At 47.1% G+C, this 23,572-nt stretch overlaps 1 protein-coding gene across 1 annotated transcript in view; it reads left to right on the top strand.

Annotated features, from left to right (window-relative positions):
- The window catches only part of map3k22 (mitogen-activated protein kinase kinase kinase 22), a 178,938-nt gene that overhangs the window by 79,094 nt on the left and 76,272 nt on the right, over positions 1-23,572 (top strand). The window contains 3 exon segments of the mRNA XM_038808845.1: positions 7,181-7,314; positions 13,580-13,653; positions 17,143-17,203. Coding sequence (XP_038664773.1) covers positions 7,181-7,314; positions 13,580-13,653; positions 17,143-17,203 — 269 coding nt within the window.

Here is a 23,572-nt window from a genome sequence, read left to right as displayed (position 1 = left end):
AGATGGAGAGTGAAGTAGTTGATTCGGAGACTAGGGTGTTGAATCTTAACAAAGGGAACTATGAAGATATCAGGCGTGAGTTGGCCTAGATAGATTGGGGAGAGTTACTTAAAGGGGTGACAGTAGATAGACTATGGCAAACATTCAAGGAATGCATGGGGGAACTACAGCAACTGTTCATTCTTGTCTGGCACAAAAGTGAAGGGGGTAAGAGGGCCAACCCATGGCTTACAAAGGAAATTAGAAATAGTGTTCGATACAAGGAAGAAGCATACAGATTGGTCAAGAAAAATAATAGATCTGAGGATTGGGAGCAGTTTAGAATTCAGCAAAGAAGGACAAAGGGATTGATTAAAAAGGGGAAAGTACAGTACGAAAAGAAGCTTGCAGGGAACATAAAGACTGACACTAAGAGTTTCTATAAATGTGTGAAGAGAAAGAGATTGGTAAAGAGAAATGGAGGCCTCCTGCAGACAGAAACAGGGGAATGCATAAAAAGGGACAAAGAAATGGCTGAGCAATTGAATACATACTTTGGTTCTGTCTTCACAAAAGAGGACAGAATCAGATACCAGAAATGTTGGAGAATGAAAGTTTTAGTGAGAGAGAATAACTGAGGGAGATCAACATGAGTAGAGAAATGGTGCTGGGAAAATTGATGGGATTGAAGGCGGATAAATACCCAGGGCTGAGCATCTGCATCTCAGAGTGCGTAAGGAGGTGGCTCTGGAAATAGTGGATGCATTGGTGGTCATCTTCTGGGATTTTATAGACTGCTGGTTTAGCACAGTGGGCTAGACAGCTGGCTTGTAATGCATAACAAGGCAGCAGCGTGAGTTCAATTCCCGTACCGGCCTCCCCGAACAGGCGCCGGAATGTGGTGACTAGGGGCTTTTTACAGTAACTTCATTGAAGCCTACTTGTGACAATAAGTGATTATTATTATCTGGAACTGTCCCTGCAGATTGGAGGGTTGCTCACGTTACTCCGATATTCAAAAAGGGAGGTAGAGAGAAAGCAGGGAATTATAGACCAGTAAGCCTAACATCGGTAGTGGGGAAAATGCTTGAATCCATTATCAAGGACTTTATTACGGAACATTTAGAAAGCAGTGGCAGGATCAGTCAGAGTCAGCATGGATTTATGAAGGGAAAGTCATGCTTGACAAATCTGTTGCAATTCTTTGAAGATGCAACCGGTACAGTTGACAAGGGGGAGCCAGTCGATGTGGTATATTTGGACTTTCAGAAGGTGTTTGACAAAGTCCCGCTTAAGAGATTATTGTGCAAAATTAAAGCGCATAGGATTGGGGGAGATGTATTGAGGTGGATAGAAAACTGGTTGGCAGAGAGGAAACAAAGAGTAGGGATTAATAGGTTTGTTTCAAATTGGCAGGCAGTAACTAATGGGGTACCACAGTGTTGGTGCTGGGACCACAGCTGTTCACAATATGTATTAATGCTTTGGATGAGGGAACAAATGTAACATCTCAAAGTTTGCAGATGATACCAAGTTAGGTGGGAGGGTGAATTGTGACGAGGATGCAGGGATCCTACAGCATGGTCTGGACAGGTTGGGCGAGTGGGCAAACCAATGGCAGATGCAGTATTATTTGGTAAGTGTGAGGTTATTCACTTTGGAAGCAAAAACAGGAAGGCAGATTACTACCTGAATGGTTGTAAATTGGGAGAAGGGAGTGTGCAGCGAGATTTGGGTGTCCTTGTGCACCATTCGCTGAAGGTAAGCATGCAGGTACAGCAGGCGGTAAAGAAGGCTAATGGTATGTTGGCCTTCATTGCACGAGGTTTCGAGTATAGAAGCAGGGATGTGTTGCTGCAATTATACAGGGCCTTGGTGAGGCCACACCTGGAGTATTGTCCAGTTTTTGTCTCCTTCTCTGAGGAAGGATGTTCTTGCTCTCGAGGGAGTGCAGCGAAGGTTCACCAGACTGATTCCAGGGATGGCGGGACTGTCATATGAGGAGAGATTGACTAGGTTGGGATTGTTCTCGCTGGAGTTTAGTAGAATGAGGTGGGATCTCATAGAGACTTATAAAATTCTAACAGGACTAGACAGGATAGAGGCAAGAAGATGTTACCAATGATGGGTGTGTCCAGAACCAGGGGTCACAGTCTGAGGATTCAGGGTAAACCATTTTGGACAGAGATAAGGAGACATTTCTTCACACGTGGTGAGCCTGTGGAATTCATTACCAGAGGAAGTAGTTGATGCGAAAACTTTGATTATATTCAAGAGGCGGCTGGACATAGCACTTGGGGAGAATGGGATCAAAGGCTATGAGGAGAAAGCAGGATTGGGCTATTGAGTTAGATGATCAGCCATGATCGTGATGAATGACGGAGAAGGCTTGCAGTGCCAAAAGGTCCTATCTTCCATGCATCTATGTATCCCAACAATTATTAAAAGAACACTCATCTATCTCGGGGGGCACAGATCTGTTCTTGGCCTGACCCTCCACCGTTCTCATCCGCTGGTGCCCACTAGCACCTTTCTGGTATACTTCATCTCCAAATCAAATGCTGAAACTCAGTAAAGCTGAGGAGGCAGAAACTCCCAGTGTGACAAGTCTTCAGCCTTGGACCCAATCTTTTTACAACAGTGGTCTTGTGTGAGAGGGGCTCCGAAGCATTGAGCAAGACCACTACAAACTTTGTTCAAGATTGCACCCCATTTATTTGGGTACTGGCAAGGTTTCAGGTGGTTCCTCTGGCATAGGATTACCAACTGGGATCAATGTATTCCTCAAGATTTCATCACATGCCTCGCCCCACATTCCAGCCATCAGCCAGCCAACAAGTCCATCCTTGTGATGCGCTGCCTTCCTACACGAATTGGAAAGCTAAAAAAAACTCATTACCCAATTGGATGAAGTTATGTTTGTCAGCCAGACAGCCTCTCCAACCACACCCCCTTCACTATTTTGATATCCAGTAAGGAGAAATGATGGAAGAAAATTACAAAAATCAATATTTTTCAATACCCTGATGATTTTTCTTCAGAGCTGCACACAGCAGTGACCTGTAGATTGAACTTTAATTCCTGGAGACTCCAAGCCAACCTTGGAGAGTTGGCAACTCCTCCTCTCCCCCCCCCCCCCCCCCCCCCCCCCCACCCCCCCCCCGCCCCCCAACCCCCCACCTCTGGAATCTTCCAGTATGAGTAAATTTGGGGCCAGTCTATTTACCGAGGAAGCCGATGGTGGAGCTGTGAAATAAATGTATTATTTTGTTTGGAGCTTATCGTGTGCTTGGAGTTGATTTTAAATTTACAGATTTAGCCTCCAAGATTGATCTTGGAGTCAAAGACTTATTTGTGTTATCAGACGACTGACTCCAGTTCGCTTTTGTTAATCATGTGCTTCCTGCAACATTGGCAACTTGGTCTGACTTCCTCTTCTGGTTCCCACAAAGAATTGTGGACATCAGCCGGTCTGATAGCAGTCTTGACATCGAAGTGCCACTGAGTGCACAGTTTAACTCTTAACAAAACATCACTTTACTAATTGTATTTTTTGGGCAGGAAAATTATTCACTTAAAATGAACCTTTCTGAATATTATCTGCTGCTATATTTCAGCAGTGGGATGGCCTGCTTTCTTTTTGAACGAGAAGCAAAAAAGACTTGCACAACCTCAGGATATTTCAAAATGCTTTGAAGTGTAATTGTTGTTATAGTGCAGGGAATGTTGTGGCCAGTTTTCACACAGCAAGGTTCGAAAAACAGCAACGGACTACATGCCCAGATATTCTGTTTTCAAGGTGCTTGTTGAGTGATAAATATTAGCCAAGAGACCAGGTTAATCTCCCCTGCTCTTCTTCGAAATCATGGGACCTTTCACTTCTGTTTAACATCTCCCCAGAAGGACGGAGCCTCCGATAGTGCAGTCCCACCTCCCTGGATTTCCTAGTAGCGTGGGTGGGAAGTAAGTGATATGCTCCTTGATTTCTGTTAGTGTTTCAACAATTAGGCTAGAGTCGACCAGGAAAGCTTGTAACTGATAAGCTAACATTGATTCTTCTGACTCCCAAGACTTCCAAAGGCATTTTCATATCAACACTTCATAAATGGTACACCTACTCACAGGAAAAGAATACATGTTTTCTATCCGGGGATTATTTTCTTTAAAAGTTCTATTAAAAATAAAAGTCCATTAAAATTACTGATTCATTTTGGGTGTTGTAGTACATAGGAAAGTCTGCACATTTATTGCACATGCTCAGCAAAAAGTTGGAAAGTCCGGGAGGGTGGGTATATGACATGTTTTTTGGAAAGGTATTGAAGGAGGAGAGCAAACACAGCTAGAGATGGGCAATAAATACCAGCACTGCCAGCAATGTTCTCACCCTGAAGTAATTGAATGAATAAATTGAGAGTTGAAAATGTGAATATCAATCCGACCATTGCCTATTGCAGCTTGGTGGTTTTTAAAATAATTCTCATGTCAATATACCTTCCTGCCAACCTGAAGCAGCAGCTCAACCTTCTCTGTATAAAGAAATACACATAACAAACATCAAGTTGACCAAAAGCCATTTGCTCATGTTATCCTCACATAGACTCATGCTGGCCATCTTTCCAGTTCTCGCAAACAATATTGGCTCCAGGTCCCCAATGTCTTAAATTGTAAAGAAAAATGTGGTTTTATCTTTAAATTCCTCTCTGTCCTTACTCCTTCTCCCCATTCACCTCTTTGAACTCTTAGATATCATTCCTCCATTTTACCGAACACTAGCTCAGACGTACCCTCAGCTAGTTAGGTCCCACTCTCAGTTCCCTCTCAAACTCCATTAACTGTCTCATCTCCAACTCCTCTGTTAAGACCCACATTAAAACCCACATCTTTGACCATCTTCTCGGTCACCCTCTTAAACTTCCCTCCTAATCTTCTCCTCCTTGTTAGTGGTCTACTTTCCTTCCGACTAAGTGCCTTGGAATGTCTTTTCTATATTGAGATTTCCATATAAATGGAGTTTATTTTTATAATAATAGTCTTTATTATTGTCACAAGTAGGCTAACATTAACACTGCAATGAATTTACTGTGAGAATTCCCATAGTCGCCACAATCCGGCCCCTGTTCGGGTACACTGAGGGAGGATTCAGAATGCCCAATTCACCCAACAGCATGTCTTTCAGGACTTGTGGGAGGAAACCAGAGCCCCCGGAGGAAACACACACAGACACGGGGAGAATGTGCAGACTCCACACAGACAGTGACCCAAGCCGGGAATCAAACCTGGGGCCGTGGCACTGTGTTGCAACAGTGCTAACCACTGTGCTACCGTGCCACCCCGGTCAGACTATTTTAAAATTTAGAGTAGCCAATGCATTTTTAACAATTAAGGGGCAATGTAGCCTGACCAATCCACCTAACCAGTACATCTTTGGGTTGTCGGGGCGAAACCCACACAAACACGGGGAGAATGCGCAAACTCCACATGGACAGTGACCAAGAGCCGGGATCGAACTTGGGACCTCGGCGCTGTGAGGCAGCAGGGCTAACCCACTGCGCCACCGTGCTGCCCAACTTACCCGTTATAATTTAAAACCTGTTTTATGTCTCACTGCCTGATTGTATAGCACCAGAATGTGATGGATGAGCAGGCATATAACTAGTTACATGTTTTGTCAGGAACCAATGCAACTTTACCATTAGCTTCCACAAGGTTTGTTGCTCACCTGTGAATAGAAAGATCGGCTGTCCATGGTCCTGATTGTAGTTCAGCAAAACGTTTGGGGAAAGTTCTCTCCAAGTGTTTCTTGTTTGTTCTGGTGCACACTACATGCACTGTTGTAGATTGCATAGGCGGCATCAATGAGTTTAACTTCAGCCTGAGCCCTTCACACAGAGAAGCCAAGTACATGTTAGTGTAGAACAAGAATAGGCCATTCTGGCCCCCTAACCATTCTTAGCCTGTTCTTCCATTTAGCTCTTCCATTTAGCTCATCTGTACTTCAACACCGTTAACCGAATTGTGTTACAATCCCTTTATAACCTTACCAAACAAAAATCTATTAATCTTAGTGTTGAAAACTTTAATTGCCCCAGTATCTAGTCAAAGCAGGTTGCTTGATTGGCACCCCATCCACAAACATTCACTCCCTCCACCACCAATGTACAGTGACAGCAGAATGTACCATCTATAAGATGCACTGTAGGAATTCACCAAGGATCCTTAGACAGCACCTTCCAAACCCACAAATGCTACCATCTAGAAGGACAAGGTCAGCAGACACATGGGAACACTAGCACCTGGAAGCGCCCCTCCAAGCCACTCACCATCCTGACTTGGAAATTTATTCCTTCACTGTCGCTGAGTCAAAATCCTGCAACTCGTTCCTTTTTTTAAAATTTAGATTACCCAATTATTTTTTCCAATTAAGGGGCAATTTAGTGTGGCCAATCCACCTACCCTGCACATCTTTGGTTGTGGGGGTGAAACCCATGCAAACATGGGGAGAATGTGCAAACTCCACAAGGACCCCAGTGACCCAGAGCCGGGATCGAACCTGGGACCTTGGTCCTGTGAGGCTAACCCATTGCGCCACTGTGCTGTCCTTGCAACTCCTTAATACTGTGGGTGTACCTACACCACACAGACTGCAGCAATTCAAGGAGGCGGCTCACCACTGTCACCTTCCCAAGGGCAATTTTCGATGGGCAATAAATGCTGAACGAGTTATCGAAGCCCAAATCCTACAAAATAATTTATATTATTTCATTTGGGGAAGATGTGTCAACTTTCTGGTACCCTTTGTTTGAGGAAGTGCCTCCTGATATAACTCCTGAATGAGCTGCCCCGATTTAAGTTTATGCAATCTTGTTCTGGTTTCTCATACTAGAGAAAAGAGATCAACCCTATTGAATCCTTTTATCAATTTAAACACCTCAATAAGTCACCCCTAAATCTTCTATACTTTTATGGACTATTAGTCAAATTTATGAAGTCTTCATAATTTAGTCCTTTAAACCCCATTATCATTCTTTTGTATTTGCGCTACACAGCAAACTAGATTAAGGTCTGAAATGTAAGCCGGGTAAGGAACATGTGTATCACTGAGGAGATCTTGAAAATTAATTATTTTATTTTGTTTGTTGTGAAAGTTTATCACCAAAACAAGTAAGCTCCTTTACGTTTTAATTTGTTCTATTTTTCACAGGTTCCTTGCATACTGGTCGTAGCTCGCCTCCACCGGGGAGTGTTCCTGATGGGCAGCAGCAGTTTGCACGTCAAGGATCTTACGCCAGCATCCACAGTGAGGGAGAGTTCATCCCAGAGACTTCGTTGCAAAATGTAAGGGCTATTCTACCTCCCAAATCACTCTGCACTACACGCAGATACTGGAGATACATGTTTATATCTGGTGAAAATAAATTTCTTGATGCAGTAGAAGATCTATACTCCCTCCACACCCTTGACTTAAAGTAGTAAATGCTGGAAGTACACAGTTGATCAGCCAGCGATTAATGTTTGGGCGTGATTCTGAGGAAGGGATTTTAAAGAAAACCCCATTGAGACATTTCGACTTTGGGTGATGGTGCAAAACGGGCAATAGCAGAATGGCTACCAAATTTTAACTGATCTATGCTTTTAATGCATGTCTCCAGGTATTAATTTCCATTAGCCTCAGTCAGAAGAAATGTATAGCCATGTTCTGAATCCATATCATCTGTTTTAAATATCCGCTAAAAGAAAAATTACCGCTGCTTTGTGGAGATGAAATGTTATGGTGCAAGCAACATTGGAATTCTGATGTGGTGTCTCAATGTTATTCCAGCAGACATTTTCCTTGGAAGGGTTTACATGTAATGTTAATATGCAATTGCAATGTATGGTAATGTGCTTTCATTACATCACTATTTTAAAAACATCCTCATTGATGAAAAATCAATGCATTGGAATTTCTTCAATTAAACCCTTACGAAAACAAACATTTCACTTAAATACTTAGGGTGGGATTCTCTGGGTCGGAGAATCCCCGGTGGGTGGAGAGAATCCCGCCCCGCCGACCTGACAGTAGGTGCTGTAATCTTCGGCGCCGTTTTTCGGGCGGGGGCGGGATTCCCACCACACCAGTCGGGGGCCATTGGCAGAGGCCCCCCCGGCAATTCTACTGGGCCCGGGTGGGCGGAGCGTCCGTCCGTTTTTGGCCAGTCCTGCCGGCGTGGGTTACGCATGGTCCCACACGGTGGGACCTGGCAGGTAAATCGGCGGGGGCGGTACTCGGGGTGGGGGGGCGGGAGGGAAACCGACCCCAGGGGGCCCCCATGGTGGCCTGGCCTGCGATCGGGGCCCACCGATCCGCAGGCGGGCCTGTTCCGTGGGGGCACTCCTTTCTTCCGTGCGACCCCTGTAGGGCTCCGCCATGGCTGGCGCGAAAAAGAGAAGCCCTCGCGCATGCGCCAAAATACGCAGGCCGGTCTGCGCATGTGCAGAACCACGCTGGCGGTTCTGCGCATGCGCAAAATCACGCCAGCCTTCGGTGCGTGCACAAACTCGCGATGTCCCTTTGGTGCCGGCTGGAGCGGCGCTAACTCCTCTGGCGTCCACCTAGCCCCCGAAAATGGGGAGAATTCCGCACTTTCGGGCTGTTGATGCCGGAGTGGTTCGGCGCTGGTTCTTCTCGCTGCTGGCCTCGAACAGATTTTGGAACAGACCAACGAACTGCCCCCACGTATCCAGGAAGCCTTCCTCTGACTCTCGGATGGCGTACTTAATCTTCTCCAGGTGGAGAAATTCCAAGAGGTCAGCGAGCCAGTCTGCAGCTTTGGGTGGTGCTGCCAATCGGCAGCCGAGCAGGATTCTCTGGCGTGCGATTAGGGAAGCGAAAGCAAGGGCGTTGGCCCCCTTCCCCATGTGTAACTCTGGCTGCTCCAATACCCCTAAGATTGCCACTATTGGGCATGGCTTCACCCTCACCCCCACAACCTTGGACATTGCCTCGGAGAAGGCTGCCCAGAACTCAGCAACCTTGGGGCAAGCCCAAAACATGTGGGTGTGGTTGGCCGGGCCTCTCTGGCACCGTTCACAATTGTCCTCCACCTCCGGGAAGAACCTGCTCATTCAGGAGTAGGCCATCTGGCCCCTCGAGCCTGGTCCACCATTCAATGAGATCATGGCTGATCTTTTGTGGACTCAGCTCCACTTTCCGGCCCGAACACCATAACCCTTAATCCCTTTATTCTTCAAAACACTATCTATCTTTATCTTAAAAACATCTAATGAAGGAGCCTCTACTGCTTCACTGGGCAAGGAATTCCATAGATTCACAACCCTTTGGGTGAAGAAGTTCCTCCTAAACTCAAAATCTACTTCCCCTTATTTTGAGGCTATGCCCCCAGTTCTGCTTTCACCCGCCAGTGGAAACAACCTGCCCGCATCTATCCTATCAGGTGCGCTCTGAGCACCACTTTGAGCTGCATTAGGCTTAGCCTTGCGCAGGAGGAGGTGGAGTTCGCCCTGCTCAGTGCTTTGCTCCAGAACCCCATCCCACCTCTGTCCCCAGTTCGTCCTCCTATTTTGTCTGGTCTCGTTCCAGTGTGTTCGAGCTCTGTCCAGTAGCTGTCCGTATATTTTCCCACATAGACTCCCCTTCTTGCTGCTTGTGCCTATCAGGCCCTCTAGTAGTGTGTTTTCTGGGGCCCCGGGGCACCCTGCTGTCCCTTTGCGGTGGAAGTGTTTATTTGGAGGTGTCTCAATTCCAGTCCTTTTGCTAGTTTCCACTTCCTCGTCAGTTCTTCCAGTGTTGCCAGTCTGCACCCTACGAAGAAGTCCCTCGACCATCAATGTGCCCCTGGCCTGCCTCCATCTTTTGAACGTGGTATCTAGCATGGCTGGGGGGAATCTGTGATTGCCGCAGATGGGGGCCATGGGTGACATTTTGGTTATCCCGAAGTACTGAGTCAACTGGATCCACATTTTCAGCGTGGCAGCTACCACTGGGCTCGTTGTGTATCTTGTTGAGGAGGACGGGAGTGCTGCTGTAGCCAGGGCCCGGAGGCTTGTTCCTTTACAGGATGCCTCCTCCATTTGTACCCAATCTGTGTCGGGTTCTTGTACCCATCCCCTCGCATTTGCTTTCCTAACTGCCGACTGAACCTGCACATTAACTTTAAGAGAATGTTGAACACCCCATTATGCTAATGTTAGCTTGTAAAATCAGTAATGCAGCACAAATCCTAAAATGATAACCCTCAGGCTTATGCCAATAGTTAATTGAAATGGGCAGCATTGATTTAAAAGAACAATTCAAATCCCAGGAGATACAGTTTTGACAGCTCGATGTCAGTTTTGACAGTTCTTGACAGCTTTGACAGTTCCCATGTGTTTATGCAATCTTACACACTCTCACATTTAGTTTTAACAATCCTAAAGTATACACGCCCTCTCCCAAAGGGTATCTTGCCTCGCTCAAAGACCACCTGACCCTTCTCAAAGAATATCTTCCCTCTGCCAAAGGAAACCTGACTTCATTGAAACCATATCCAGTGGGGTGCCTTACATCTCCAAAAGTGTATGCTGGCTATTCAAATCTATCCACAAGGTTCAGATCTGCTCCTACCAGGTCTAATCTTCACACTTCAGGTTTTAGACATTGACCTCATCAAAATGACAAGTATATCATAATCTTTATCATAGAAGCAGCTGCTTATTTATATGGACAACTGGCTCTGTGAATCCATTCCCATTTCCCTCCCCCCACCCCATCTGAAAATGGCAGTAGCTGGGTTTAGGGGTGGGAATTCTGGATTTGGTCATCTGCCAGCCTTTATGCGCAAATAGCCTCGATCTGTGCTAAAATCCAGGTCTATCTCTTACTGCCATGGCTGTAGCCTCATTGCAGGTCTCCGTCCAGGGCAGCTTATTGCCTTTGCTGAAAACCTTGACCTATATTTTGTTGTTCTTTAAACCTCCTCCGAATGCCTCTCTCAGGTCAATTTCTAAGTCACACATGATATAGGTAAAGAGGTCCACTGATGCAAATGACACTTTCCAGGTGTGAGTAATGGGATAAAGTTTGCCCTGTACAACTGACAGAATAAGGGGCTAATAAAAATCCTTAAAGAAGTAAATCCAGAAGTGGACCATCTGAGGGGAAGGGAGCAGTGGGAGAGGGCTGCCCTCTAAGCTTTCTTAGAGGTATAGTCTCAGACTTAGCAAAATGTATAAACTGAGAAGGAGCGAAACAAATCAATAACGTCAACAATAGCAGGAACAGAAATTTCAGGCTCACACATCATCAGTGTACAATGTAATCTTATGCTGCTTCCCACCAATTGCTAAACCAAGCGCCGAAGGGTTCCGTCTAATTGCCTCAGCTAAGGGCTCGATAGCAATTGCAAATATCAACGGTGATAGAGGGCCTGGTCCCCCATGGAAGATTAAGATGATTAGATCTCTAACTGCAAGTGGGTTTTTATAAAGTGCCTTTGTCCATTTAATAAAATCTCTCTCTCCTCCACCACCCCAAGTCCAAATTCATCTGACGTGTGAAATAAATAGTCCGACTCCAATTAGTGCATCTTCAGGTGATCTGTTTTAGATAAATGGCTATAAAAACATTTAAATGCCCGACTAATATCTTCAGTGTTAAACATCCTATTGCCTTTGAATCCAGTACAGAAAAAATAATCCAAGAGTCTACTTTCTTCTTTGTAAGGAAAGCTAAGTGTCCAAATTCATATAGTTTCCATTTTGCAAATTTCATTCTCCTTTTAGCATGTTGAGTCAACAAGGGGTCCGAAGCTGTTCGGACTGCATTAATTTATTTCAACACTAAATGACTAGGATTTCTACCAAACTCTCCTTCTGCTTCAGCCATGGTTGAATGGCGAAGCAGACTCGATGGGCCAAGTGGCGTAATTCTACTCCTATGCCCTATGGTCTTCTGCTTCGACCAGTTTTATTTCTAGTTGATGTTGGCACCATAATATTCCGCTTTCTGTTGGACATAGGAGAAATTACCAACCCTTGTGCAAAAGCCTTACAAGTCTCCCACAGGATTAAGGGCTTAACTTCAGAAAGAAGATTTATTGAATAGAAAAAGCCAAATTCAGATTTAAAACAAGAAATGAAATTGTGATTTTTCAGCAGAGAAGCGTTAAATTTCCATAATCTAGATTGTAAATATATCCCCTTGGGTGAAAATTCCAGGAAGACAGGAGCATGGTCAGAGATCACAATATCACCTAGGGAGCAGGAATCTACTGATTGTTTTTGGCATGAAGAAGCAATCAATCTTGGTATTACATTGGTCGGAGCAGAGAAGAAGGTGAACTCTTTGACTTCCAGCATGTTTAACCCGCAGTGATGTGCCAGTTACATACAGCAACAAAACCCCCATTGGCCAGCTGGCGAGGTGGAGAATCCCGGCATTGGCGGGCACACCGCACCGAATGGAGAATCCTGCCCCAAGCTTCTCACCAATTACTTTGATAATATCAGTAGTCATCAGTTGTAAAACCTTTGAAAGTGCCTGACAAAGTGCTGACTCATTCTCCAAGTCGCCATGTCAAAGAACCGTATTCCTCTCCAGCTGTCTCCAGCTGATCTTTCTTGCCATTGATTTTCTTTGCATTTCTTGGCATTCTGTCAGAGATTGACCAAAAATCCTCCCAGGAAATAATATGAAGTTTGCACACCCAATTCAACTGAGTGTGAGCAAAATAAATGAAAGGATTTCTGGCAGAGTAGCGGGAGAGCCCACAGGAAACACAGCTATTACCGCGCCTACAGGACATCACCTCCCAAATGGATTTTTACAACAGTCAACGATAACTACCATGGTCACCATTACTGAGACTGGTTTTCAATTCCAGATTTTATTGACTGCAAATTCCACCAGCTGCCGTGCTGGGATTGGAACCTGTGCCTCTGGAGAATTATCTTGGGTCTCCGGATTACTAGTCCAGTGACATTACCACCCTCTACCCTGGTGCTGTGGCAATATGCATTAAGTATGCACATTGCAGTTTGGAGCTGTGGATAGCGATGGGAGAGGCTCCAACTTTCCTTCCATCACATGTCTGATCAGGAATCTCTCCCACTCTCACCGAAAGCCATTGGCTTGTGTTGGAGGGATTTGCATGTTCATGGTCAACCTGTTTGTCTGCGTTACAAATGGAATACCCTGCACCTTAAGTCCTCTGTAGCTTGTGTGCACATGTATCCAAAGAGCATTACAAGAGAGGTAGAGTCTTGCACACAAGTGAAGACTTTTATTTGAGCTGGGTTACGTCGTTATAGATCTACTGTTTACAGAAACACATTGGGGAAAATACAACTCAAGCAAGGTATGAGTGTAACTATTGCATTAACGCTGGTGTTCATATTGAAAAGGAATTTATAGATTTGTACAGCTGCACCTTTTTAATTTAACTGGATTTGCTCCAAGGTTGAAAAGTACACACATTTTCAGTTGAATTTTTTTATTACAACATTTATTCCCACCTGTAGTTATAGTTGTGGAAGTAGATATTTTTTAAATCTGTAGTTTTCCTGAGTGCAACTTCATAAAGTTGGCTTTTATTTTCAAATGTCACTGTTCTTCTGACCACAGGTGTTGGACCCGTTCAGCAGTGCTGAAGCATCGCTGTCTGGAAGTTGTCAGTCACTGGACAGATCAATAGACAGGTAGATACTTGCAACTATGGAGAACAAATTGGATGGCACTCTTGTTTGTATTGTTATGTTTAGTCTTTTGGAGGGCAGCACGGTGGCCTAGTGGTTAGCACAGCTGCCTCACGGTGCTGAGGTCCCAGGTTCGATCCCGGCTCTGGGTCACTGACTGTGTGGAGTTTGCACGTTCTCCCCGTGTCTGCGTGGGTTTCACCCCCACAACCCAAAAATGTGCAGAGTAGGTGGATTGGCCACACTAAATTGCCCCTTAATTGGAAAAAATAATTGCATAATCTAAATTTAAAAAACAAAAAATGTTTAGTCTTTTGTTAAAAGAAAAGACGAGGGATGGGATTTTCCAGTCTTTCCCGCGGTGTGACTGGCTCACCCCATGGCGGGTTGGGTGACACATACAAAATAACATAGACTTTGGCGGGACTGGAAGATCCCGCTGGGGCCCAATGGCGAGCCATCTTGACCACTGAAAAACATGCCACAGGGGTACAGACAATCCCAGCCATGATCTTTTCTATTCTCTTGAGTAGCTTGATTTATTGGCAACATTGGGCTGAATTATCTGCTGCATCGGGAACTCCGCTACTCGTGGCATAGAATCCAGCATAGGGCAGAAAACGGGACGGCGCCTGCCGTTCTGATGCTCTGGTACCACGCTGGTGCCGGGATTTATGTTTGTGTACTGCACAAGCGGGAGGAGGCAAATGGGTCAGTAGGACTTGCATCTTATTAAAGGGCCGCGCACCATTCTCCAGGCCCTCGTTATTCTCAGGTCCTCTGGGTTGGAAATCAGGTGGGCGGGAATTGGTACAGGTCTCGACGAGCGTGTACCTGACGCAGAGGACCTCACGGTAGGCCATGAGGGTAACTCTAAAGGAATTGCCCCCATAGTCCATCGGAGGGCCATCCTCTCTCTTCCCCCCCCCCCCCACACAATTGCAAGGCTCGCCCACCCCACCACCCCCACCTAATTAACGAGACCCCTCAGAAACCCCCCAATTAAAGAGATCCTCCAAGGGACCCAATAATTAAAAAGACCCCTAATTAAAGTAACCCCTGCCAGAGACTCCTAATTAAAGAGACCACCTAGAGACCCCCTCATTAAAGAGTCCCTACCAGTCATCACCACCAGAGACCCCCGAAAAGAGACTCCTGTTTGGAAGCCCCCGGAAGAAAGACCCTTGTCTGGAAGCTCCCCAGAAGAGAGACCCCTATATGGAAGCTAGAGAGCAGTCCAGTCAAGCAGTGAACAAAATCAATGCTTTAAAACTCACCTGTGCAATATACCTGCTGCCTCCGACAAGGGAAGCAGCACCTGGCAATTCCTGGAAACAGAAAACAGTCAGCTGGGTTTAAACCCCCTCAGATCTTTGATCTCCAAGCTATTCATTAATTTCTCTGTGAAATTGATTTTCCGAGGCTGTGATTGGCAGCTTCCACACACACCCAACTATCTGCATTATTTCATTCATCTCCCCCATTACAGGGGTCGCTGGGGGGGTCTCCCTATTACAGGGGTACCAGTGGGGGATCTCCCTATTACATGGGTCCCTGTGGGGTGCCGTGGTGAGAGGTCTGGTATGGGAGGCTTTGGCAGGCAGTGCATTGTTGGGGGTAGCTCTCAGATGGGCTTGGATAGTCTCTACCAGCATGACCCTGGCTTGGTGAACCTCGTGGTGGGCCAAGGAGGAAACTGTTGCCCCCTTGGCCCACCCCGAGGTCCTCCAGGTCTGTGCCTTGCAGGTAGGGACGATCAGTGCCCACTTGATTCCCAGCCGCGGGGACCAGAGAATCATGGAGGGCTGGAGCATAGTGTGCCGGGCCCGTGACATAGATACATGCTCCTGCTGGAGTGCGGCATGGACCTCGTTTCCGCCACCAGTGGGGGGTTGGAGCATCGCGATCGGGTCGGCCCCGGCGTTGATCTCAATTTTTCCCCAAAGTTTTATCCTCCGTCCCATCGGGGAACACGGGGCTGGATTCTCCTATTTTGAGGCTATGTCCGGAGGAAGTGTCTAGGAACCAGTACCGGATGAGTAAAATGCATTTCCTTCCCGATATAAACACATGGAGAAATGCTAGGTTCATGGTCGCGCCGTACAACATGGCGCTGGCTGCGTGGGAACCCGACCTGCCTGATAGTGCTCCCTGTATCCCTCTGGGCTAGATCCCCCATTCCCCCCCCCGGCTAGCAGTACAGCTCCTCCCCGACTGTTGCGGTGCTAGACTGCCAGGTTCACGAAAACTGAGAGCACAGGTGTCCAGCGCTGCCGGGAACTCAGCCCATTGGGGGAGGTGCATCGGGGGAGGGACTTCAAGTAATGTCCTGAGGCTGTCCCAATGGCATGCGTGTACTCGTCGCTGAAACCCCCCCCCCCCCCCCCCCCCCCCCCCCTCCTGCCACCATGAAATATATGGCTGGTTGCATGGTAAATCCCACTCATAGATCCTGACAGGTATGAAGGAGCCAAAGCAATGAGTATTGATTGGGTGTGTGTGTGCTGGGTGGAACCTCAGCTGAGTCCAAATTTATCCTCACATGACTTTCTAATATGTGGAGATGCCGGCGTTGGACTGGGGTGAGCACAGTAAGAAGTCTTACACCAGGTTAAAGTCCAACAGGTTTGTTCAAACACTAGCTTTGGGAGCACTGCTCCTTCCTCAGGTGAAATTTCACCTGAGGAAGGAGCTGCGCTCCGAAAGCTAGTGTTTGAAACAAGCCTGTTGTACTTTAACCTGGTGCTGTAAGACTTCTTACTGTCCCGACTTTCTAATAGGAATCACTGGATGGGAATAAACAGCCTGAAGTCTAGATGAGATTTTTCTCAGTCTCTCTCTCTCTCTCTCTCTCCCTTGACATTTTTAATGTTGTCTTCCTCTCTGTTTCCTGTGCTGCACGAATCCGAAATAATAAATAGGCAGGTAAATATCTGGTTGCTGTGCGTAATGTAAATGTACTAAATGTATTTTTGACCAAATCATAGAGTAGAATCATAGAATCCCTACAGTGCAGAAGGAGGCCATTTGGCCCATCGAGTCTGTACCAACTCTCTGAAAGAGCACCCTATCGAGGCCCAATCCCCTACCCTAGCTCCATAACCTCACCTAGGTATAATTTAGCATAGTCAATCCACTTATCCTGCACACCTCTAGACTTGTGGGAGGAAACCGGAGCACCTGGAGGAAACCCACGCAGATGCTGGGAAAAACTGCAAATGCAAACTTCACACAGGCAGTTGCCCAAGGTCGGATTCGAACCCGGGCCCCGGGTGCTGTGAGGCAGCAGTGCTAGCCACTGTGCCGCCCAAATCCTTTGCAATACATTTCACATTCAATTGTAAATCGACTTTTGATGTCACTACATACAGACAAATGATTACTAAGAATTGAAAAACATTCCATTCCATTTTTATAAATCAATCTGATATGTCACCTTCTGATTTCTAAATTATTTGACGTCTTTCCATGTTTTATTTTCAAAATTCATAGCCCATCTTTCACCCAGCCTGGACTTGCGAAGAGTTATCCTGATGAATGCTTCAATTTAAAGGTAAGAATTACATGTAGAACACCTGCCAATTCTGTGCATTTCTAAAAACCAAAATGAATGTTAGAGCATAGATAATTAATACTTTATCTTAAGGAAGGGTAGGGATAGAGAAATCTCTGGAGTCATTCAAGAGACGGTTGGGTGCTATGCTGGTGGGAAGGTAGGTTTGTGTGGATGGTTAAATCAGATTTACTGAAGGACATTCATCATTTGAATGGGACAGTTTAAATGAAGACAAGGAAGAGAAGATTGTGGAGGTAGAGAGTAGTTCACTTCCACAGAGGTAATGATGGTGGCCCTTTCGGTTTCACGGTGAGACTATTATGATTAGCAGCATCCTGAAAAATTATGATTTTGGTCTCAACTAGCTCATGACAAGAGGAAGAATGGAGGTTTTGGCACTGGATAATCAATCTGAATGGAAGACTATTAGCAGGCTTTTATATTGTAATTCATTCATTGGTTGTGCATATTTGGGGTCTATGCTCGCATTTATTGCCTGTCTCTGCCTTCAATAATGTGGTGATCAACACCTTCTTGAAAAGCTACAGTTCAAGAAAGTGAAGGTGATGACAGAGTAGTACTGTCAATGGACTAGTAACCCAGAGGTCCAGGCTAATGCCCTGGGTCATGGATTAAAATCCTACCATGTCAGCTGGTGGAAATTAAATTCAATATATAAATGGAATTGAGAAGCTAGTCTCCGTAATGCGACTATGAACGAATCGTCGATTGTTGCAAAAATGAATTTCCTTTAGGGAACACAATTTGCTGCCCTTACCAGGTCTGTCGACATGTGACTCCAGACCCACAGCAATGTGATTGAATCTTAAATACACCTTGAAATGGGAAAGCTACTCAGTTGTACCAAGAACTGCCACAAAGTCAAAAAGGAAGGAAAAGGGACAAACCGCCTTGTATCAACCGAGGAACTCCCTTCATAGACCACAGAAAGAGGCACGTCATGCCTGTACAGGCCAACAAGCACCGATCTATTCTAATCTCATTGCCTTTATTAGCTGAGGCGTAGAATACAAGAGGATGGAGGTTTTGATGGAGCTGTATAAAATGCACGTTAGGTCACAGCTAGAGTACTATGTGCAGCTCTGGTCGCCACATTCTAGGAAGGATGTGATTGAACAAGAAAGGGTCCAGAGGAGATTCATCAGGATGTTTCCTGGGCTGGAGCATTTCAGCTATGAACAGAGGCTGTTTAGGCTGGGATTGTTCCCGTTAGAGCAGAGAAGGCTGAGGGGGGTCCTCATCAAGGTCTACAAAATTACGAGAGATATAGGGTTAGGGTAGATAGGAAAAAACGTTTCCTCTCAGTAGAGGGGTCAATAACCTGGGGGCATAGATTTAAGGTAATGGGTTGGAGATTTAGAGGGAATTTTAGGAAAAGGTTTTTCACCCAAAGGATTGTGCAAATCTGTAACTCACTGCCTGAAAGGGTGGTAGAGGTGGGAACTCTTACAATATTTAAGAAGCATTTAGATGATCACATGAAACGCCATAGCATACATAGGACCAAGTGCTTGAATATGGGGTTAGAATAAATAGGTGCTTGATGGCCAGCACAGACACGATGGGCCGAAGGGTCTCTTTCTGTGCTGTAAATCCTATGACACTCTGACTAGTGCAAGTGCTCAATTATACCGGACCTGACGAAATTGGAATTACCACTTACAATTCACTCATGTACTCAAAATGGAAAATATCTCAAAACTCTAAGCAGCTGGCAACATAACCTGAGCAGGAGTAGAAGGAAGTATGACTTTTTGCACGTTCATTGCTGCCCAGACTTTTTCCCCCGGGTAATTAACCTTGAATTTGAAAAGGAAACTAGTAATTTCTGTCCCCTTCCATTACATCATCCAGTTTGCATGAAACCGTTAAATTTGATTTTAACCCAGTGTAGATTATTTTGTAACAGTGTAGATTGTTTGTGGAAAGTAATGAGGGACACTGAAGAATTTACCCTCACCCTCTTGAAGTTGTTTTCCTGAAGCACCTGACAATAGTGCATTCCAATGCAGTGAGGTTTGGCCAGTTCCAGACCAGCTGCTCAGTTTGAAATGAAACTGGCCAGGCACCTAGTAAATCTTAATGTTAATTCCAAATTCCACTGATGTGAACAGATGCATTTTACCCTTTATGTACCCAGACCAAGTGTTCTTTTCTGTCCTCAATTAATTTGATAAGGTTATCCTAGCAATCCACATTTTAGTAAATCTCCCAGTTAACAAGTATGCCTGAAAGGCTTCGATGCCAGAACTAAATGATTTGTAAACTTGCCGCTTACTTCATGCTGTGTCACTTTATTGTGTATTGTTGTGGTGATATTTTCAAGGACCATTATGTTACCCAAATGCCCACAGTAGATGCGTGATCTATCTGTTGCATGAACTGCATTGTATTCCTGTATCAGTACCCCAAGGTTTCCAAAAACATATCCTCGACATAGGTTCAGGCAGTTTGGCTTGGTTTCATGTGCTTTGTGTTACACGGGATCCAAGTTGATTCTACTGGATAGGAAGGTCCCAGAGTGGATCCTAGGCTCAAAAGACCTTGGCCACGATTCTCCGGCATCGTTTCATTCTCGCTCGAGCAAAACGAGGCCAGTGAATAGCAGGAGAGACCGAAAACGAGAACCGGGCGGCAGGATCCAAACCGTTTACGATGCAACCTGTTCCCGTAGGCGAACTGTGCTGTAGCTGTGGGAATCCAATTATCACCACAAACCCTATTTCCACACAATTGACAGGAGCAATCCCACATCCAACAGCCTCCCATGATTCAGTGGCCTCCCCAGCAAGTGGTCACACTGGCGCCGATTAGCACTTCTTTAAAACGTGAACCTGGTGGATGGGCTGCTGTGGGTAGCCAATGAGGTAAGCAATCATCTTCGCTCACAGGGAGTGAGCCCGGGGGCACTGGGCTGGGAGGGGGGGCACTAATGGGGGCGGTGGACGTGCGCGGGTCTGCCATGTCAACCCCTGGCCCATGTGTTTCTGTGGGGAACCCTAGCCCCCTACCTGTCTGCCCCACCGACCACCCATAACTCCCACAGACCGTGGAGGCTTCTAGCCGTGTCGATTGGTTGTCGGCAGAATAAAGAGCCAGATGCACCATGCTGGTTGTGATGAAGGTGTTTTAATGTTCCTTGTACAAGTGTGCCCCACAGCCTCACGATCCTGATGATGCCACCACACTGTCCCCACACTCCCTCCCTGGCCCCGCCAACGCACACTAGACTCCTTAGACCCGCTTACCTTCGCTGCCCAGTACCCTCAGTGATCCGTGATGTGCTTTTCCTTCCTTGCTCTACTGCCACATTTAGGTATATCCCCAGGATGCACATCAGAGGCCTTTGACGCCCTTGGTGGGTGTCCCTGGGGACAGCCCCGGAAGGCCCCAGAACACTTAGCAGCATGTGCACCGCCGTGCTCCTTTGTTCCGGGTGTTCGCTGTAAAATTCGGCCTCGTCAGAGGGGTGAAAATCGTGGAGCTTGTGGCCACCATTGCCAGTCCATAGGGTGGTCCGTGCTGTCACCGAGAGCAGCCTCCTCTGCTTGGTGGTGGGGGGGAGGGGGGGGGGGGGGGGGGGGGGGGGGGGGGGGGGGGGCTAGTCGCATCGCAGTGGAGGGAGGGTGTCAACTCACGCCTGCTGCCCAGTGAGGGTGTTGATCTTCTTGCGGCACTGGAGGCCAGTGACTTCATCCCAGGCGTCACTTGCTGCCCTGTGGCTCACCCTCCGGGATCCTCAGGGGAACCTAACACCCCTCCTGGCCTCCACCGCATCGATGAGCCTCCCCAGCTCCTCATCTCCAAACCTTGAGGCCGGTCGTCTCGACACCATGGCTACGATCTGAGTGGGGTTGGTTGTGCAAGTGCTGTTTAAGTCCTGCTCGACCTTGTTAGGGCTGGGGGGGGGGGGAGACAGACTCGCGAGCGTGGTCCCAGTGCATCAACTAGAGAGCCTTCATTTGCAGCGTGAAGCCTGTCAGGCCTCGTTAAGAGGACAAATTAACATTGAATAGTGTTGCCGGCCTCGCTGGAGTGAACGCCAGGAAGCTCGCGGCAGTTCCCGCTCGCTACCACACTTAGAAATCTTTCCGCCGAATAGCGCCCCGTTATTTTTACTTTTTTTTTTAAAAGCGTGGATGAACCGAGTTACGGTCCTGCCAATTAACTTTTAACATAAAGAAAGCATTTATTAGACATGAAAACCTTGGTTATAATACAATACTTCTCACTCCCATTTAGCTTCACAACTGTATGCACAGTCCCTATAAACCAACAGGTAAACTGCGGTCAGACACACCCCACTCTATTACTAAGTGGCAGATGCCACACAATGCATCGGATTTCTGCTCAAGTCTTCCCAGAGGATAATTACACTGTGAGTCAACTGACCTCACTGGACTCTGGCTTCCGAAAGAGTATTTCCCAAACTTCACTCTCTATAAACATGGTTGCGATTCTCCAGAATTGCGACTAAGTGCTCCTGTCAGCAGGAAAACTAGAGTGATTCCCACTGGTACCAAGACCGACCCCGACGTGCCATGCTATTTTTTTAGCTGAATTGGTATTTCCCTGCCATGGCACACAGGGGTCTGCATTGCAACTGAGGGGCACGACCCTAATCTCTCTGACAGGTCCCGCACTTCTGGGATTGGAGCGCAATTTTTAAGGGGCATTCCAATCTGAAACGTTGCTGCAGCCACTCCCCATCACTCCACCCTGCCCATCAGATCACTGAGCACACTCCCCCATCATAATCTCTGGAAAGGGCCCTCTTTCAGTCCCCCTCATTCAGCTCCCCCCTCATTCACCACCTCACCTCCCCACTTTTTCCAAGTTTAAAGGCCTGTGAGATGTAGGTGAAAGTAATCCCTTGAAAGTAGTGGAAATCTTTTGGTTTTCACACAGTCAATTTCATTTCCCTTTAAAGTATGGAAGTCTGTGTGCATGCCTAGATGGCTGGAAGCTTTGAAACACCATGGGCGGAATTCTCCGCTCCCCACGCGGCATGGGAGAATCGCGGGAGGGCCTCCCGACATTTTTTACGCCCCCATGGCATCCCCAGCAATCCCCCCCCCCCCCCCCCCCCCCCCCGCGGCCAGCCCTTCACGCCCGTATCACCACGGTAGCAACCACACCTTGCGCCAGATGCCTGTTTGGGGCATCTAGGGACCCGATTGGCACAGGAGCACCACGACTGTGCTCGGGAGGGGACAGGCCTGCGATCGGTGCCCACCGATCATCGGGCTAGCGTCCAAAACAGACGCACTCTTTCCCCTCCGCCGCCCGGCAAGATCAAGCCGCCACGTCTTGCGGTTCGCGCCGTCTGCACGATGAAGTCATCCGCGCATGCACGGGTTGGAACCGGCAACCCGCGCATGCGCGGATGACCTCACAAATGCGCCGCTTTGCACGTCATTTCCGGCGTGACTAGGTCATGGCTGTGAAAGACGGAGGCCCGCTCCTATCCCCCCGAGGCCGTCGTGAACCTCGGCCGATTTCACGACGGCCATCCCGATTTTTATCGGGAGTGGAGAATACTGCCCTAAGTTTACATTCAATTTAATACCCATTGCCTGCTAAACGCTTTCTGATTGACAGGTTGAGGCAGTTTCAAAGCGGAGAATCAGAGTGTTTATTTTATGCGGGGGTCCATTAACTCAGGGTAGCAGGCTTTTTTCTAACTGCGGTCCTTTTCATCCGTCTTTTTGTTCTCAAGTGCTTCCTAGGAAGTGCAGCTGTAGGGGCAGCTCCACAATGGATAACGCACACCTGCCATTAGGGTGTCTACTATGGAGCACTAAATACTTGGATCCTTTATCAAGAGGGATAAACTGGAACTTACTGATTTACTAAAAAAAAACTTTGTTCGCCCTTCTCAAAAGGCTTGCATTTTCTTTTGATTTTTCACGTCCTTTTGCTGTTCCGTTGTCATATGATTAAAAGTCTGATTTTCCCATTTACATTCCCTGGATTTTAATTGCAATACCTGCTGCTGACTTGCCAGGAGTCTCTTGCTGACCCGCATTTCAATTGTTAAGGACTTAAAAAAATAATGGGCGGGATTCTCCCGTACCCGACGGGGCGGGGGGTCCCGGCGGGATGGAGTGGCGTGAACCACTCCGGCGTCGGCCCGCCACAAAGGTGCAGATTCCTCCGCACGATCAGGGGTTAGGCCGGCTCCAGAGTGGTTTGCGCCCCGCTGGCCGGTGTGGAAGGTCTTTGGCGCCACGCCAGCCGGGTCCGCGCATGCGCGGGGTCGTCAGCGGCTGCTGACGTCATCTCCGCGAATGCGCGGGGGGCGTTCATCTATGCGTCGGCCATCGCGGAGGCTAACATGGCCAA

The sequence above is a fragment of the Scyliorhinus canicula genome, chromosome 10 (genome assembly GCF_902713615.1).
Source record: "Scyliorhinus canicula chromosome 10, sScyCan1.1, whole genome shotgun sequence".
Lineage (NCBI taxonomy): Eukaryota > Metazoa > Chordata > Chondrichthyes > Carcharhiniformes > Scyliorhinidae > Scyliorhinus > Scyliorhinus canicula.
Note: the sequence above shows the minus strand (reverse complement) of the source record. Positions and strands in the feature narration are given on the sequence as shown.